The following is a 15,728-nucleotide window of genomic DNA, read 5'->3' as shown; positions in this document are numbered from 1 at the left end:
TAAAATAAAATAAAATAAAATAAAAAGAAAAAGAAAAAAAATACAAATACAACACAACTAAGTCCTAGTAAGCTAGGTAGACTCCTGCTCCTGATCACAAGTCCCCCACACCCTCTCCGCATACCCCCGTAACGCATCCTCCGTGAAGACCAAGTCTCCCTCCCCTGAGCGCCTCCCGCGGCGGACGGAGGAATATCTTTTCGAAGGGGAGGATGAGTGGAATATCACTGGTGACAGCCGTAGTAGGGGTAGTAGCCTGGTTTGCTTCTTCTTCTTCTTCCCCATTTCCATTTAACCCGGATGGCTGTCGCGATCTGAACACCACCATAACCATAACCATCACCACCTTCCCCTCCTCTTCCATCTCCTCCTGAACGTAAAACCTCACCTGACGAATAATCCGACTTTGACGACTTCAAATTAGACTCCACCAGCCACCACCCCACATCCGCCTCCGACTTCCCCATGCCCTTCCCCATACCCACCTCGACCACCAAACTCGGCCTTGGCGACTTCATGCGCGATGGTGGTTAGTTTGACAAGCAGGATCGAGTCCTTCTTCTTTTTCTTCTGTTTCTGGTGCCTGTCATCGTAGACATGATCATGATCATGGCCATGGCCATGACCAAGGCCTCCTTCGGAGGTGCAGGCGCTGGTACCGGTCTACCAGTACCGGTACCGATGAGATAAACGTAAAAACACCCTCTTCAGGACCACGAGATCAAAGTCCTCTCGATCCTCAATCAAGCAGGTGGACATCCTCCTCCGGGGCGTCCGTGAAGATGACGTCTTCGCTTTTTCCTTTTTTACCCTGCCGTTCCATCGTCGTCATGTCTGGGGAGTAGATTGCGGGTTTCAACAGAGACGATTTCCTCCGCGTGTTCTCTACCCCGGTAGGGATGTTTGGATGTGGTTGGTGGGAGAGCTTGGAAAAGGGGTGTGGGTGTGCGGGGGGCAGTCGGAGTCGGAGTTGGTGTTGTGATTCTGATTCTGATTCGGCCACTTATTTTTCTGTTTGATGCCTCGATGCTTATCTATCGATGTTGGTTGTGGTGTCTAGGTAGGATCGCACATACGTTGGATTCGAAACCTGGACATGCTCCCATATTGGGCAGAAAGTTAGGTTAGGCCAGGTACCAGGTATGGTGAGTTACCTAGTATAGTTGTAATGGATGCACATATCTATGTCCTCCACGTTTGCAAAGTCTTGGGCGAGACCAGACATAAGTACCTAACTACCACACCATACCATACATCATACGTAATACCACCACGGCCTTATTCATACCTAGACTTTCCCGGCTCCCACCTTGCAAGTTTAAACCATCCATCCACTGATAAGAACAAGAAAAGAAAGACCAACCTCATCGTGATTCATTACCCAAGGCAGGGTAGGGTAGAATAAAATACACATGTACATATGAGTAAGCGAGCGAGTTGATATCAAACGAACGACTAATAAAATACCCGAATTTATACATACCTACATACGTAGCATATAATAGCATAATACCATAGCATAGCATACATAGATACATACATCGAATACATATACATACACCCGTCCCATTTCCTCCCTCCATCCATCCTCCAGGATGAAACAGGAACAGGAGCTTTTCAGCTCTCGAAACGCCTAGCCTAGCCTAGCCTAAGCCTAGAATAGAAGCACACATAAGTAAAGTAACCTTAAGAAACAGAGAAAGCCTCCAATGACGACGAAACTCCAGGACCCAGGACCAGGCAGAAACCGAGGTATACATGCAAAGCAGGCAAGCAAGCAAGCAGACTGATTGATTACCGTATCGCGAGGTGAGGTGAGGCAGGCATGACCTAAGCCCGTGCGAGCGAGCCGTCATGTGGAGAGCAGCTTCATTCTGGTTCATTCCATTGTATACCATTTGATATTATCAAGTTTGAGTCACGGGCGAAGGATGAAGGGGTTATTAGTCCTTCGCAAGGAACCAGTTTTCCATGGAGCTTCCAAGCGCCGAATTATACCGTATAAGCAGCTACGAAGTGGTGGCGCTCGCTCTGGCCGCGTTGCTCAGTTGTCGGTGGTAGGAGCCAATGGGTTGGAAGCCCCTGTCAGACGTTAGTAACCTGGGGGAAAAAAAAAAGTCCATACGAAGACGTGTGGACCAACCTCGCAAGATCGAACCCCTCCTCCTCGTCATCGTCATCATCCAGCCCGGGAACATTACCATTATTAGATTTCTTCTCCCCGTTCTCCGCCCGCGCCTCCGCGTCATCCTCCTGCTTGATCGTATCCAGGTTCCGCCCCGACGCATTGCCAGACGTCCCCGGCTTGCTCGGGCTGCCAAAGTTGGGCGGCGGCGGACTGCTGCTCGGGATGATCCCCGGCGTCCCCTTCAGCGGACTCATGTCCGGCACGGGCCGCGCGGGCGTGCTGCCGATGTCCGCGAACTTCCAGAACTGCGCCGGCGAGCTCATGGGCATGAACTTGGACGGGATCTGCGCGGTGCTCGGCGGCGCCAGTCGTGGCTGCTGGCGCTGCGGGGCCGGCGTGATCATGGACGAGGGGCCCTCGTCGAAGTACGACGACGACAGCACCGGCGGGGAGCCGGCCACATTGTCGGACAGACCGTATGTGCGGCCCAGGGCGTTACTCCGCGAGCGAGTGGGCAAAGGAGACGGCTCTTCGAAGTCATTATTATGATTATTGTTACCGTTGCTGTTGTTATGTGGCAGGTCAGGGCCGCCGCGACCTGCACGCGAGCCTCTTTCGGGGGTGTACGCCTCAACCGGCGCGACAGAGAACGAGCTAAAACGCGGTGACGGAGCCTGCGGAGATGTCTTGCCCGCCGAAAAGACATTCTCGTAGTTGTTCTGCTGCCCGTTGGCATTGTCATCATTCCTCTTATTATTATTATTATTATTATTACGGGACGAAGGATCCTTTGTGGCCGGCGAGGACGGCGCGGACGACTGGTTTCCCTTGCGCAGATGCTTCTTCCAGTATTCCTCCCGGTGTTCTGGGGCGATCTGCCACTTCATGCCCTTGCCAGGCTCGTCGGTGCGGCGGGGAACCTTTTGAAACGCCTTATTCAGAGACAGATTATGTCGGATAGAGTTCTACGTCTGTCAGCTCCCTGTCGCTGAAAATTAAATTGGAAAATCGCGAAGGAACTCACCTGCCACCCGCTCTGCGAATGGCGGTAGAACGCGTACTTCTCCATGATCCACTGGTAGATGCTGTTCAGCGTAAGCTTCTCCTCCTCGCTCGAGAAGATCGCCTGCGCGATCATAGTCGCATAGCTGTACGGCGGCTTCAGGTCCTTGGCCGAGTCCTTGCTGTAGTCGATCTCCTCCGTGCTCTCCATCATCATACCGCGGTTATACAGCGGCGACCGCTTCGCCGTTGGCGCGCCTGCGGTGTCAGGCGACCGTGGTGGTGGTGTGACCTGGCGCTTGAGGAACTGCGGAGCGGGCGCCAGCGCCGGCTGGCCTGGCGCAGAGGCAGAGGTGGAAGCAGAGCCCGTGTTAGCATGCGCATTGTTGGAGACAGGGGACGTGCGGTGCGCGGACTGCTGCGACGGATGCGCATGCTGCGAGCCATCCCACGGCAGCGGCTCCTCACCGGCGGCCAGACGCTGTGCGCGCTCAACAAAGCTGGGGTGGATGTTGGCCTTGTCGCCGGGCGTGACGAACATCATCTGGGTGTTGGCGATCTCGATGATGTCACCGCAGGTGATGACAGCGTCCGTGCCGCGCTTCAGCATCACATTGTTCAGCCGGACTCCATTGCGGCCGTTGACGCGGATATGCCAGGCCGCCGTCTCTTCACCATCGTAGAAGATCTCCGCGTGCAGGCGGGACACGAACTTGCTGGGGCCCAGGTCGACATGCACCTCGGGCAGCGCGCGGGCCGCGATGGTGACGGGGCTCGACTGCTCGTCCAGCTTCTGCTCGCGGTCTGGGGGGCGCCCGATGTTGACGTGCAGCGTCTTCACGTAGTAGGTCCAGTTCCTCCCTGCGATCTTCGCGTACGCGCGGATGCTCTGCTTGTTCTCCGTCTTCGCGTTCGAGTGCTCCCGGGCCACGTTGACCTCCTCGCGGGAGACGTTCAGGTACGAGATGACCGAGTCGACGAGGTCCTGGTTGGCCGAGAGCTCGTTGTCGGGCGAGGAGTCGTCCGCCTCGTCCGCAGAGGCCGGTTCAGGCGTCTTGACCTGTCGGGGCGGAGGGGAAGGACGGTGATGCTCGACCTGATCCCGCGAGCGTTAGCCATCGACAGAAAATTATCAGCTACCCGGACCTGAGACCACACCGACCTTGCGCTTCTTCACCGACGGCCGGCTGGGCGACGAATCCGGCGCCTCCGCGTCGGACGTCTCCTGCAGCTGGAGATCCTTACGGCGCGTGCGACGTCTACTCGTGAGAGGCATGTTGTCGTTGTGGGTGGTGTGTTTGTTCTATCCCGTTATATCCCAACCCTTCTTTTTCTCCTCCTCCAACGGATCAAAAGAACCAACGGATCAACTCGACAGTCGAAACTTTTTACGGCGATCGTCCCGCTCGTGGGCGCGTGATGACGCGATCGTTTGACGGCGGATGTGATCAATTCAATTCGTTTTTCGCGAGCGAAAAAAAGGTTTCACACGACTTGGTGAATCGGGAAAAACCCGGGGAAAGAGGGAGAGAGAGGGCAGGAGAGAAAGAACACCCCGCCCAAAACAAACCAGCGAAACCAACCGGGCACTGGGATTCGCCTCCGCCAAATCCTCGGTCCAGCGCCCAGAAACGTGGAGCACCAGCGGCGGAGCAGAACCAGACGAAGAAGAAGCTGTTTGCCACCCGCGCAAGAGACCGAACGGACAAAACCAAACCTCGGATCGGACGCGCGCGGGGCCAGAAACCAAAGCAAACCGCAACAAAAGGCTCCAGCAGAGTATGAAGGACAGAGGACGGAGACTTAAGTATACGAGGGAGGCGCGGTGGTGGTGGTGGATTTCCGCTTTGGGACGGGGGACCTGAACCTGTCGGGGTCGTCGGGACTCTCGAGGTGTGGGCGTCTTGCTGGATCTGGCCGTGTTGATCGCTCGACCGATGCGTTTCCCCCACCGCGCGCGACTCCAGCGGGGAGATGACGCACTGACGCAGCAACGTCCTCAATCAATCAATGGATGGTATGGCGGGCTCCGAGAAAGTCAGGGCCAGAGATGGAGCAGAAAGCGAGTAGAGAGACGAGAGAAGGCCGTAAACAGAGGGACGGGCGCAGAGCCTCCGTGCGTGGCAGAGACGGCGACGGGCGTCGATCTGACGGCTTTCGGGCGCGTCTTCAGACTCTCTGCTTCACGTCAGACCCGCGGCCCCACCGTTTGTCCGCGTGTGGAAAGGCTGGATGCCGGTGGACGATCCGGGGGGATACAGACGTTGATAGAGAGAGAGAGAGAGAGATGGATAGATAGACAGATAGATAGAGATGCAGGAGAGAGATCTGGTTGCAAAAGACACTCCCGCATACCTTCACTCCAGGCCTACCAAACGAAAGCGTCTTCTCTCGATCTTCTGCTCGGCTGCCTTCGGGCGACGTCACGCGCTGTTTTCGGCCTAGCGCTGGCCGGCCCTACCGGCTGCATGAACACAGCCCTTACATGCCTCGACGACGCTATCGCCGTCTAGCGGATACGCCCACTCAACGCAATTATCTGGTTCCCACTAGATGACTCCGGTACTAGTACATACATGACCGCCATGCGAAAGCAGACACAACAGGAAAAACTACGGTCCCCGTGCAGACAGGAGAAAAAGAAACTCGTCAAGAGAAGAAGAAGAAGAAGAGAAAAAAAAGAACCAAGCTGACCCATCGGAAGGCTTTCTCCACCCGCGTCATGTGCGTCGGGAGGCGTCTCGTCCAGAGACGGCAAAACAAAAACCGAGTAGCTAAGACAGCACAATTCCAGTCGTCATTCGTCGACGTGATCAAAAGAAAAATCAGGAAGAGTGAGGATAGAATAATGGAAGCCACAGAGAGAAAAAAAAACCCTGATCATAGGGTAGATAAAAGTGCGGACACATCCGCAGACCGAAACATGAAAATTGAAGAGAGAAAAGTAGACTATCACGCATCGTCGGTCATCTTCGAGTCCCCGTCATCCACTCCCCGCAGCGTCGGGTACAGGCTCGCGCTGCTCGGCTCCGGCTTGGCGTCCTTCTCCCGCTCGACCCCTTCCATGTGGCCGTCGTGCACCGTCCGCTCCGACTCGGACCGCGGGCTGCCCTCGCGACGCTCGTCCTCCTCGTAGTCTCCCTGCTCCAGGCGGTAGTGGATGTACTTGCGAAGGTTCTCGATCAGCCGCACGTGCTCCACCCACTGCTCCTCGGCCCGGTCAGCAGCCTCGGTGGCCACCTGGGCCGCCCGCAGCGCCGCCTCTGGATCCGGCGAGGTGCTGCGGTGCAGGGCGGGATCGATGAGGCTGGCCGAGATGCGACCCGGAGACTCTGCAGGCCGCTCCTTGGCGGGAGGCGTGCGCGCACTGTCCTCGACCTCCATCTCCTCCGAGACATGACGGTCGTCGGGGCGGGCACGCTGCAGAGTTCCACCGGTGTATCTTCTGCGGTCGTCGTTGTCAAAGATACCGCTGAGGGTGGATGGCGGAGCAGCGCTCGATGTCGTCGGATAGCCAGCGGACATGCCATCGTGCATCGTGGTCGGCGGCAACCTAGGGTACATGCTGGAGGAGGTCTCGTGCTGAGGAGAAATGCGATGTGCCGATGGTAGCGAGATGGGCGAGCGGCCAGATGTGTACGACTGTGCGCTGGATGGGGGAGTCAGAGCCGGGGTGGCACTTTGTGGTGAGTGTGCAGAGGACGTGGCGGCCATCATGGGTGCAGAGGTGGTCGCTGTCGCATGGCTTGAAGGGAGCTGAGTGGGAGGAGAGTTCGTCGTCCGGTAGCTCATTCCGCCATGGACATAGGTTGCGCCAGGCTGGGCGACACCTGCAGCGGCTACATGGTCGTCACTCTCATACACAGTAGCCTGCATCTGTTCGAGGAACTGATCGATGTTGATCAGATCATTCTTGGTGCGGGCGTTGCCCATCGGGGGGAGATGGTATCCTTGAGCCGGCATTGGACCGCCGGAACTGTAGGCACCGCCGGGGCTACCAACCGCCACAGCCGCAGGGACCTGCTGGTACTCTGGGACAGGGCCGTTGATCAGAGGAAGTTGAAGGCCGTGGAGGCCAAGCAGACGCTGACCGACCGCCGCGTACGAGGTCGGGTCGAATTGGCGCCTTTTGAGGTCACCGAAAAACTCGTTCAGAGCGTCGTAGCCGCGTTTCTTGGATTCGTAGGAGGCGTGCTGGTTCGCATCGCTACTGTGGCTCAACGTGTAGTAGACATTTCCGTACGACGGGTTGGACGGCTGCTGTGGCTGCTGGGACTGATAGTACTGAGGGGCCGCATGGCCGTAGCCTTGGCCGGGCACCGGATTCAAAGCAGGCTCGAAGTAGTGTGCTGCAGTAGGGAAACCTCAAACAGAAGATTCGTCAGCTCAAGGGATCGGTGAAAAAGAGGAATCGTAACACGTCGTTCGACTCCGGCCGGGACGCGTCAACTCACCTTTGGCGTTGCCGGCCACGCCAAAAACTACATCTGGGTTCCTCGAGCCGGGCTCGGGGGATCGGACGAGGACAGAGTCGTCCGCATGAGTCTTCACATGCTTCTTCAGATCCTGAGGACGCTTGAACGCCTTCCCACAGAAGTCGCACTTGTGCGGCTTTAGGGGGACGTGGACACGGATATGGGAGGTGATGTGATCACGCTTGACCGTTGTCGTACGGCAACTTCCCCACTGGCAGGTGAGGTTAAGGTTATTAGTGCTCTTGCGACCAACGTGGCGCTCGCAGACGTGTTCCTAGCGGCGGTTCAGTCTCTATCGCAATGCGGGATTTGCGTTGTATTGTCGTCGATTCATCTCTTGAGCATGCTGTCTTCAGCGGCAGCAACACCCGATGACGGGCGTGTGACTCGAGACGCGACCATAGAGAACAGCGGCGACCGAAGCAAAAAAATAAAATAAAAAAACAACTTACATAAAGAGCCTCAGGAGTCGGGCATCTCTCCGAGCAGCCCTGCCACATGCAGACAAGGCTCTGATCACCGGCTTGATTGGCGGTGTTGGTGGTGTTACCGTTGTGGGTGGCAGCAGGGACGCCGACCGCGGCAGAGGCCGTGGCGGCCGCAGCCTGAGCTTGGGCCTGGGAGGCTCCATTCGACGACTGATCGGACGTCTGCTGCTGCGGTTGCTGTTGCTGCTGCTGAGAGGGAACAGCCTGTTGCTGCTGCTGCTGTTGCTGCTGCTGCGCCGGCTGCTGTTGCGGCTGGGCGATGGGCACGGGTGCGGGCGCCGCAGCGTTGGCGGTTGTGGTCGCGTCCTGGATCTCCGACATGTCGCCAAGAAAAATTTCTTGTCGTTCTTGGTATCAGCGGAGAGGACTTGGAGACGGATCTACTCGACCACAAAGAGCGGTTCGAGGCGATGGAACAAGGACTATGAGAGGAGAAGGGTTCAAGAAAAGAAGCTCGAGGCACGGAGTCTGGCGGATGTGTTGGAAGAAATGTGTCCGTCACGGATGTGCGGATCGTGCCAAAACCGGGAGAGAACGGTGCAGTTTCCTGCGCCGGCAAAAGGAGTCGACCGCAAAGCTCAGGCCGTGAGCTGTGGTGCCTCCAGGAGAAGAGGGACAAAGGGATGGATGGATAGATACAGGAGAGGGAGAGAGAGAGAGAGAGAGAGAGAAAAGGCCAGAGATCACGGGATCAGAAGGATGAGGGGGGATCTGCCGGAGCAGAAAGAGAAAAAGGCGGAGAGGATGAAGAAGGGAGGGAGCAAGTGTGCTGGGAAGGGAGCAGGAGGAGAAGAGAGTGATGAAGGAACGGGAGGAAACAACTGCGGGGGGGGGTTCTTGGGTTCTTGTCGTATCTGCGGGCGCAGGGAGGAAAGGGAGAGGGAACCGGGTTGGCACGCCAGGGCCCAGACGCCCAGAAAAAGCCCAGACGAGCGACCGGGCGGAGGGCGACAAGACAGGGACAAGACCGGGCCAAGACCCTTTCAGGCTGAGGCGCCCCAGCCTGCGGGCGGGCCCAGGGTTTGAGGCTGCGCTGGCGTATAGGGACAGCCGGTGGCAGCATGGCATGCACCCGGCGCTGCCCGTGACTGGCTGAGCCCGAGGCTGTGCTGACCGCCCGGTGGGGATCCCTGACCGTCGACCCTCGCCTGATGCATCGAGAGCGCAGGAGGCCTGGCGATGCTGTATCACCGTCGGTCGCAGAGTAGAGAGACGAGTCGAGCAGTCTATCTGGGAGGGGAGTATACAGAGGGCAGTAGGTACCCTCTGACATCTGACATCTCGCATCTCGCATCTCGCATCTGGCATCTAGCATCTGCCCAGGCAGAACAGACCCCCAAAGCCACGCACGGGACTCGGTATCGCCATCGGCATTTCCCGCTTCCGGCGCGCACCGACCCAGCCCTCAGGTCGCCGACTTGAGCTCGCTCCCCCCCCCCCCCCCCTCGCCCACTCTCGCCCTCTCCCTTCTTGGCGTTTCTCTCCTCCAGGGGAGGCCGGCGGCCAAGCAACTCCCAGCACCCAAGTCCAAGAGGGCGCGCTCTTGGCGAGAACACAGCGGGATCCCAGGAGTAGAGGAGAGTAGGACTGCAGCCAAGCAAGCACCGCCCCCCTGACTTCTTCTATTCCTTCCAGAACACGCGGGGCTCCTCCCCCGTATTGGTCTCCCCGGGTTGAATCATCGATCACAACGGTCCGCTGTCATATGGTGTCATCACGGACGTTCTCGAATGGTGACTCCCAGCGTGGAGGAGGGGAGAGAGGGCCAAGCCTGCCCTGTTCGAGTCTCTTGGTACTGCACTTTACGCTACGATCGGAACCCGACCGTTATCGTGCGGATAAGCGGCAGTGCATGGATGCCCCGGGCTGCGATGGGTGTGCAGGTGTTACCCATGATCTCAGATCCCTGCCAGGTCTGAGGTGATCTGACGACATCCCGTCCAAGATATCTACAGTTGCGTGCTCAGCTTGGCTCTCCGTATCACACATCTCTACGTGCTCCAGTGGTGGTGCTAGTCCAGTAGATGCTCCTGGCCCTGTCTCCTTCGGGCTCATTTCTGGGAAAGTTCCAAGTAGTGATGCCCTGGTCTATCCCAGCTGTTCGCAGCCATTGCTCCTCAACACCGTAGTTCTCCATGCAAGATAACCTTTCCCAGAGCAGAAAAACTATATATATATATATATATGAACATAAAATATAAAACAGTAACCCTCAATCAGCCCCTGCCTTGACCCTTCCGACCCTGCCGCCGCGGCGGCTGATACCAGCTCCAGATATTCAACCCAACCTTCCTCCCTGACGTTACCGGGAGCGCCGCGTGCCACGTCTCCGGATACCCCGTACCATCCGGCCTCAGATTCTCCCAGAAGATCGCATTGCCCTTGATGGGCTTGAACGTGACGCCCTCGACGGCCTTCTTCCTTCCTTCTCCTTCTTCCCCTTCTGAAGACTTATCATCATCATCGCATTCGATGAATCTACACCACTTCCTCCTCTTCCTCTCATCCACCGGCACCCTCAACCTCGGGAAGTTCGTCCCCCCGCCCGTACAATCCGCAGCGAGGTAGACCATAAAGGTACTAATGCGATCGCCTCCACGACCATACGCCAACGAGCCCGTCCAGTCGTAGTGGTGCCGGTAGTGTCCCGAGACGTTGTACCGCTGGGCCCACATGCGCTCGATGTACAGGGAGGGCCGCCAGCCCTGGAAAGAGCGGGCGCGCTCCTCAATGCAGCGGACGACGTGGTCCCGGTCGAGGAGGGCGCGGTCGGAGAGGCGGGCGGACGGGTCGACGCGCTCGGAGACGCCGTCGTAGACGATCGAGGGGGTGTATTTGCCTTCGCTGGAAGTGGTAATAGCAGGCGTTAGCTGACCGTGATCTACCTATCTCTCACGAGAGAAAGAGAGAGAAGGGGAGGGAGAGAAAAACGACGTACCTAGCTTGAACCAAATGATCCGCCTCCCACTCACTCAGGAAACCTTCGACATAAATCACCAGCGGCGCTCTCGAGAAGATATGCACCCGGTACTGATCATCATCCACGGGACAATTGAGCGGCATCGCATCATCTTCGGGGCTGATGAACCGATCATCACTCGTGTTCAGGGCCGGGATCTGTCCGTCGTCATCACCATATCCGTAGCCGTAGCCGTCACCACCGTCCAACACATCATTATTCTCCGCGATCTGCGAGGGAAAGAGGATGCGGCTGAGCGGGGAGAGGACGAAGATGTACAGCGGGATCGAGTAGAAGAACCAGGAGAGGATGGTCGATGCTTTCGGGAGTGACGCCATGCCTTGAGAGCTTAGCTCTTTGCAGGCTTCAAGCGTTCATGGGCTTGAGTGGACTCGGATTTTTCTTCCGTTTAAGTAATATCCTCCCAACGCATCTATCTAGATATATATATAGAATTAGACGGGCGTCGCGGGATACGTGCAGGAGGGAGATTGGTGCACGGTCTAGGGGGGGGGGGAGGTGCAACATGTTCTAGAAGATCCTGAAAGCCATCCGGATAACCAGCTGCAGGAAAGCGCGACGGTGGGTCGAGGCTTCGCTGCGTTCCACCCGCGCCAAGGCAAGACTATTAGCTAGGCTAAAGTAAAGCTGCCAGTCCACGGCCCCGCAAGCCAGAGCTTCCGCAAATCCTACCTAGCTCAGTCCTAACAGCACGACAGAAAGACAAGCTTCACCCTATCGTAAAGGTATGGAATATATTCAATTACTATGTAGCAGTACAGACCGCTATATACTGGGAAATTAACACCGGCCTTGTCAAAGTGAACGCCCCACGTAGAAACCATGACCCCCTCCGAGGTTACCGTCAATTATGTGTCCTTCCGGCGCCGACAAGAATAATAGGCAGAAGATAGACAAATCCCTGTTTTTCTCTTTTCCACAGAGCAGATCAAGAAAGCCAAGGGGTGTATCTTTTGAAAATGTAGCGAAAACGTCCCCGAAGATCGAAAAAAAAAGATAAAAAAAATTCAAAAATCATTACATATCCCATCATTCCGTTACCAGCCGTTTCCTATTCCATAGTCCATGATAAAAGAGAACAATAGTATCGTGTTCGCTGCCGGCAGCCCGGGCTCCGTCTTCTCACGCTCCAATGTTCATCCAATGATCCCAATCGTCATTTGCAGGGCCGTTGGTGCTAGCTGCCCCGCCTAGATTGTCGAAGATATCGTCAAGGTTCATGCACATATCCATCCCCGTTGCCATGGGGCTGAATCCGTCCATGCCCATACCAACGTTCCGCATATCATTTGTGCCTGACATCTGGTGCTGTGATTGCTGGTCCGTAGGAAAGTTCTGCTGTTGGAAATTGAAGCCCTGCCACATGAAGTTTCGGTTGGGGATCGACACCAGATCGGGACTCTGCACCACTTCGCCGTTGCCAGGGGTCGAGGTATGCGAGGGCGGCGACTGCACCTGGGACGGTGTATGGTTTAGATGTTGGAGGTGAGACGGAAAACCACCGGTCACGCCGCCTGGAGGCCCACTGGGGAAAACGGGAATGTTTGTGAAAACATCGAAAGTCGGCGTGGACGCGCTGACCGCGACACTTGCTGGAACGGTGGATGAAGGCGAAGGGGCCGCGGTTCCTTGTGGACCTGGCTCGAATTGATATTGCGCAGAAGCCCCGGCACGGTCGTTCTTGAAGTGATCATCTTCCAGAGTTGACATGGGCTGAGTCGGGTACGCGAACGGATCACCAGAGGGAAACATGATTGGCATCAAATCAGGTAGGTTGCCGGAATTATCAAATGGATGAGACACCGAGGATTGCGGTTGCTTCTGTTGTGCAAGCAAAGATGGCATCGTGGGAGCTGAGGAAGATGGATTGCCTCGATCTCCTGCAAACCCAGGTGATCCGTTCCTCATCCACGACTGCGGACGAGGATACGCGTGGCTATCATCGACTGTCATCGGCGCAGTCGGAGATTCGGTCGAAGCCATCAATTGCCTCGAAGCAAGCTGTGCTGGAAATGTGCTGGCACGCTGTGGAGCACTGAAGGCATGTCCTCCCGCCCTGGAGGCGACGTCGGGAGGAGTGTGCATTCCTTTTACTTTGACCGGGGTGCTTGAAGGCGATGGTCGCTTAAGGTTAACAGCACCAGCTGCGTTGCCCCTTCGGTTCTTCAATTTCTCTGGGAGATTCTTGAAAAGGGACTATAGACCACTGTCAGCATGCCCAGGTCTATTTGACAAAATGTGGACTCTTGGAGAAAAAAAAAAAAAAAAGTTAAACGTACGTTGAGACTCTGCGAACACCTGTCCGCCGCCATGCTCTTCTTGGCCAGCCCAGCCAATGTATTTTTACCTTCGAGAGCGTCTTTGAGGACACCATCCTTGGCCGTTGGCGAATCCGGGTTCTCGAGCACAAAGAAGATGAGGGACAGGATGGCGAAATAGGTAGTGTACATGGTAAACCAAAAGGAACCGTTCAGAAAACGCCTCTTGTACATGCCCGCGGTGATGTGGACTACATTCCGGGATACGCTCACACAAGCAGCAGCGCAGGCGTAGGACCTCTTATCGATGCCCCTAGCCTGAACACCACTCGAAACATAGTGCAAGAACGGTCGGTACATGACCATCTGCACATGTGCGTAGCTTATCCGTAGCAACTGTCGAGTTCTGACAACCAGTCAGGACGATTTGAAATGCAATAGTGTGAAAGGCAGTGACTCACCGTTCCAATTCTGGAGGCGCTTCCTCTCCGGGTCGTAGGGCTGACGGTAGCGCCTCCATCCAGGCTTGCAGATCGCGTTCGATTTCACGGATCTTGGAATGGCTCACCATGTATGTTTGATCGGATTTGGACCTGTGCTTCGCGTTTTTCACAGGATATATATATTTCACCACCTTCACGATAATATCTACAAGGCGCGTGTGGGCGTTCGGACCAGCCATCCTAGAGGTCCGCCCAGGCGGCATAGGCAGGACGCCTTCGGCGGTAATAAACTCATCATCGACGGACAGAGGGTATTCCTGGTCAATATCTTCGTCGTTCAACATCTGTGGCAGCCCCAACAGGGTGCTGACATAGACGTCCATCTTTCTGATCACCCAGAAGATACGTTTTCGCATTTCCCTCTCGATGGGGTTGAAATTTGCTGTAACCGAACGGTGAAGACCGAGCCGCAATGCTGCGCGCAGCGCGATGCCAACATACGAATAACACGTACTGAGCTTTGCGGATGACTGAAGAAAGAGAACCATAAAACATATCGCTTGCAGGGAAGTCAGATCACGGCAGTCTGTGATATCGAGTAGTTGTCGTCCCGCCTTGAAATATTGAAACCTGCGACACAGGGATCAGTAGCCGCAACGGAGGCAGTAGCAATCGAAATCCGACTCACCCTTGGCCAATTGCGCTTTCATAGCCCGCTATATCAAGAGTACTTTCCATGCCATTCGAAAACAAGCATCCGACAGAAATGACAATGTACAGGAGCGGCAAGAAGGAATGCTCCTCGTTGGTAAAGTGCTCTGGAGGGGTATCGTATATACGGTCAAACATAGCATAAAACGATGGTTCATGCACGAAGCGCATCAAAGCGCATGCATCATCAAACGCATTCTGGCAGAGTTTCCGTGCGACCTCCCTCGACGGCAGATCGTGCGTAGGAGGAAGGTTAGAGTCCTGCGGGGACTCCGACGCCGATTTTGGACTTTCCAGGATCTGGGAGATCGGACGCGACTTGGGAAGGGAGGGTCGGAAGTCGGAAGCCATCGAGCTACCGAGCTGCTTCCGCAGTCGTTGCATGAAAATGATCCCGGATGAATGTCCGTGGTAATCCCAGTGGCCTTGGTCGTCGAGGTCCAGACATCCCGAGTTCTCCACCATGGTTTCGAGAAGCGACTCCTCTCCCGGTTCGGAGCCCGCATCGGGTTGAGTCCCGGAGGACTCCTTGGCTGTCGCGGGCAGGTTCTTATCCTTCCTCACCGCGGAAAGTAGCTGTTCGGCGGCATGCACGTCGAAACGGGGATCGTCGAGATTCAGATCGGGCAGGACCACTCGAAGGAGAGCTTCTGCCTTGTGCAGACGACTCTCGAGGGCTTCTATATACTGCGGAGCAGGGTTCCGCCGGCGGTTCGAGGGTTGATCATACGTGCACTCTGTGGACGACCGTTAGGGTCCAGAAGACGTCTTCCCAACGAAGCCGGGGAGCGCTTACCGTAGCTGTACACGGTGCAGTGCGTGCATGGCTGCTTGCCATCGCATTTGATCTTCTTGCGACGGCACTCGTCGCAGGCTCTGGTTACTCTTCTTCTCTTCTGTATGGGATGAGCCTGCTTGGGCTGCTGGGAGCCCGAGCCGGGCTCATCCTTCACCGTCGGGTCCTGGCCATATTGGGTGTCGTGGGCGTCTGCATCATCCTGCGTGTGGTAGTGGGAGTCTGGTATGGCGGTCGGATCGTCCTCGTTCTCTCCTGGCGAGGAATGCACCGGACTGGATTGCGAAGCCATTGCGGGTTACGATCGAGTGGTATGACGAGCGGATTCATGGAAAGAATACGCGCAGAGATCCGTTCAGCGCAGGGACCAAGCCAGAACAGCACATGTCATAATCCCAGGGCTGCAAGGAGTGCAGAGCACGTGTAGGTCAGCCCAGGGGAAATTCC

The 15,728-nt window shown here is 56.3% G+C and overlaps 5 protein-coding genes across 5 annotated transcripts; all 5 read right to left on the bottom strand.

The window, feature by feature from the left end:
• Positions 1–94: 94 nt before the first annotated feature.
• Positions 95–832, bottom strand: VTN00DRAFT_2324 (uncharacterized protein; the record flags this gene model as incomplete). Its single annotated transcript, XM_069428530.1, has 3 exons — positions 95–404; positions 482–663; positions 758–832. 3 exons carry the CDS (start codon positions 830–832, stop codon positions 95–97), a joined length of 567 nt encoding a protein of 188 aa, XP_069293026.1.
• A 1,177-nt stretch (positions 833–2,009) lies between these two features.
• Positions 2,010–4,406, bottom strand: VTN00DRAFT_2323 (uncharacterized protein; the record flags this gene model as incomplete). Its single annotated transcript, XM_069428529.1, has 4 exons — positions 2,010–2,082; positions 2,144–3,093; positions 3,153–4,226; positions 4,293–4,406. The coding sequence occupies 4 exons, from the start codon at positions 4,404–4,406 to the stop codon at positions 2,010–2,012; spliced, it is 2,211 nt and encodes a 736-aa protein (XP_069293025.1).
• A 1,676-nt stretch (positions 4,407–6,082) lies between these two features.
• VTN00DRAFT_2322 (uncharacterized protein) lies at positions 6,083–8,414 on the bottom strand (the record flags this gene model as incomplete). The annotated part of the gene is made up of 3 exons (XM_069428528.1): positions 6,083–7,494; positions 7,585–7,879; positions 8,058–8,414. 3 exons carry the CDS (start codon positions 8,412–8,414, stop codon positions 6,083–6,085), a joined length of 2,064 nt encoding a protein of 687 aa, XP_069293024.1.
• Positions 8,415–10,309: 1,895 nt separating this feature from the next.
• Positions 10,310–11,390, bottom strand: VTN00DRAFT_2321 (uncharacterized protein; the record flags this gene model as incomplete). Its single annotated transcript, XM_069428527.1, has 2 exons — positions 10,310–10,937; positions 11,032–11,390. The coding sequence occupies 2 exons, from the start codon at positions 11,388–11,390 to the stop codon at positions 10,310–10,312; spliced, it is 987 nt and encodes a 328-aa protein (XP_069293023.1).
• An 805-nt stretch (positions 11,391–12,195) lies between these two features.
• VTN00DRAFT_2320 (uncharacterized protein) lies at positions 12,196–15,573 on the bottom strand (the record flags this gene model as incomplete). The annotated part of the gene is made up of 5 exons (XM_069428526.1): positions 12,196–13,269; positions 13,353–13,737; positions 13,793–14,404; positions 14,463–15,222; positions 15,282–15,573. The coding sequence occupies 5 exons, from the start codon at positions 15,571–15,573 to the stop codon at positions 12,196–12,198; spliced, it is 3,123 nt and encodes a 1,040-aa protein (XP_069293022.1).
• Between the last annotated feature and the right edge of the window lie 155 nt (positions 15,574–15,728).

The sequence above is a fragment of the Thermoascus crustaceus genome (assembly GCF_041956765.1).
Source record: "Thermoascus crustaceus strain CBS 181.67 unplaced genomic scaffold VTN00scaffold_1, whole genome shotgun sequence".
In the NCBI taxonomy this organism is placed as follows: Eukaryota; Fungi; Ascomycota; class Eurotiomycetes; order Eurotiales; family Thermoascaceae; genus Thermoascus; species Thermoascus crustaceus.
The sequence above is the reverse complement of the archived record's forward strand: the minus strand, read 5'-3'. Positions and strand labels throughout refer to the sequence as shown.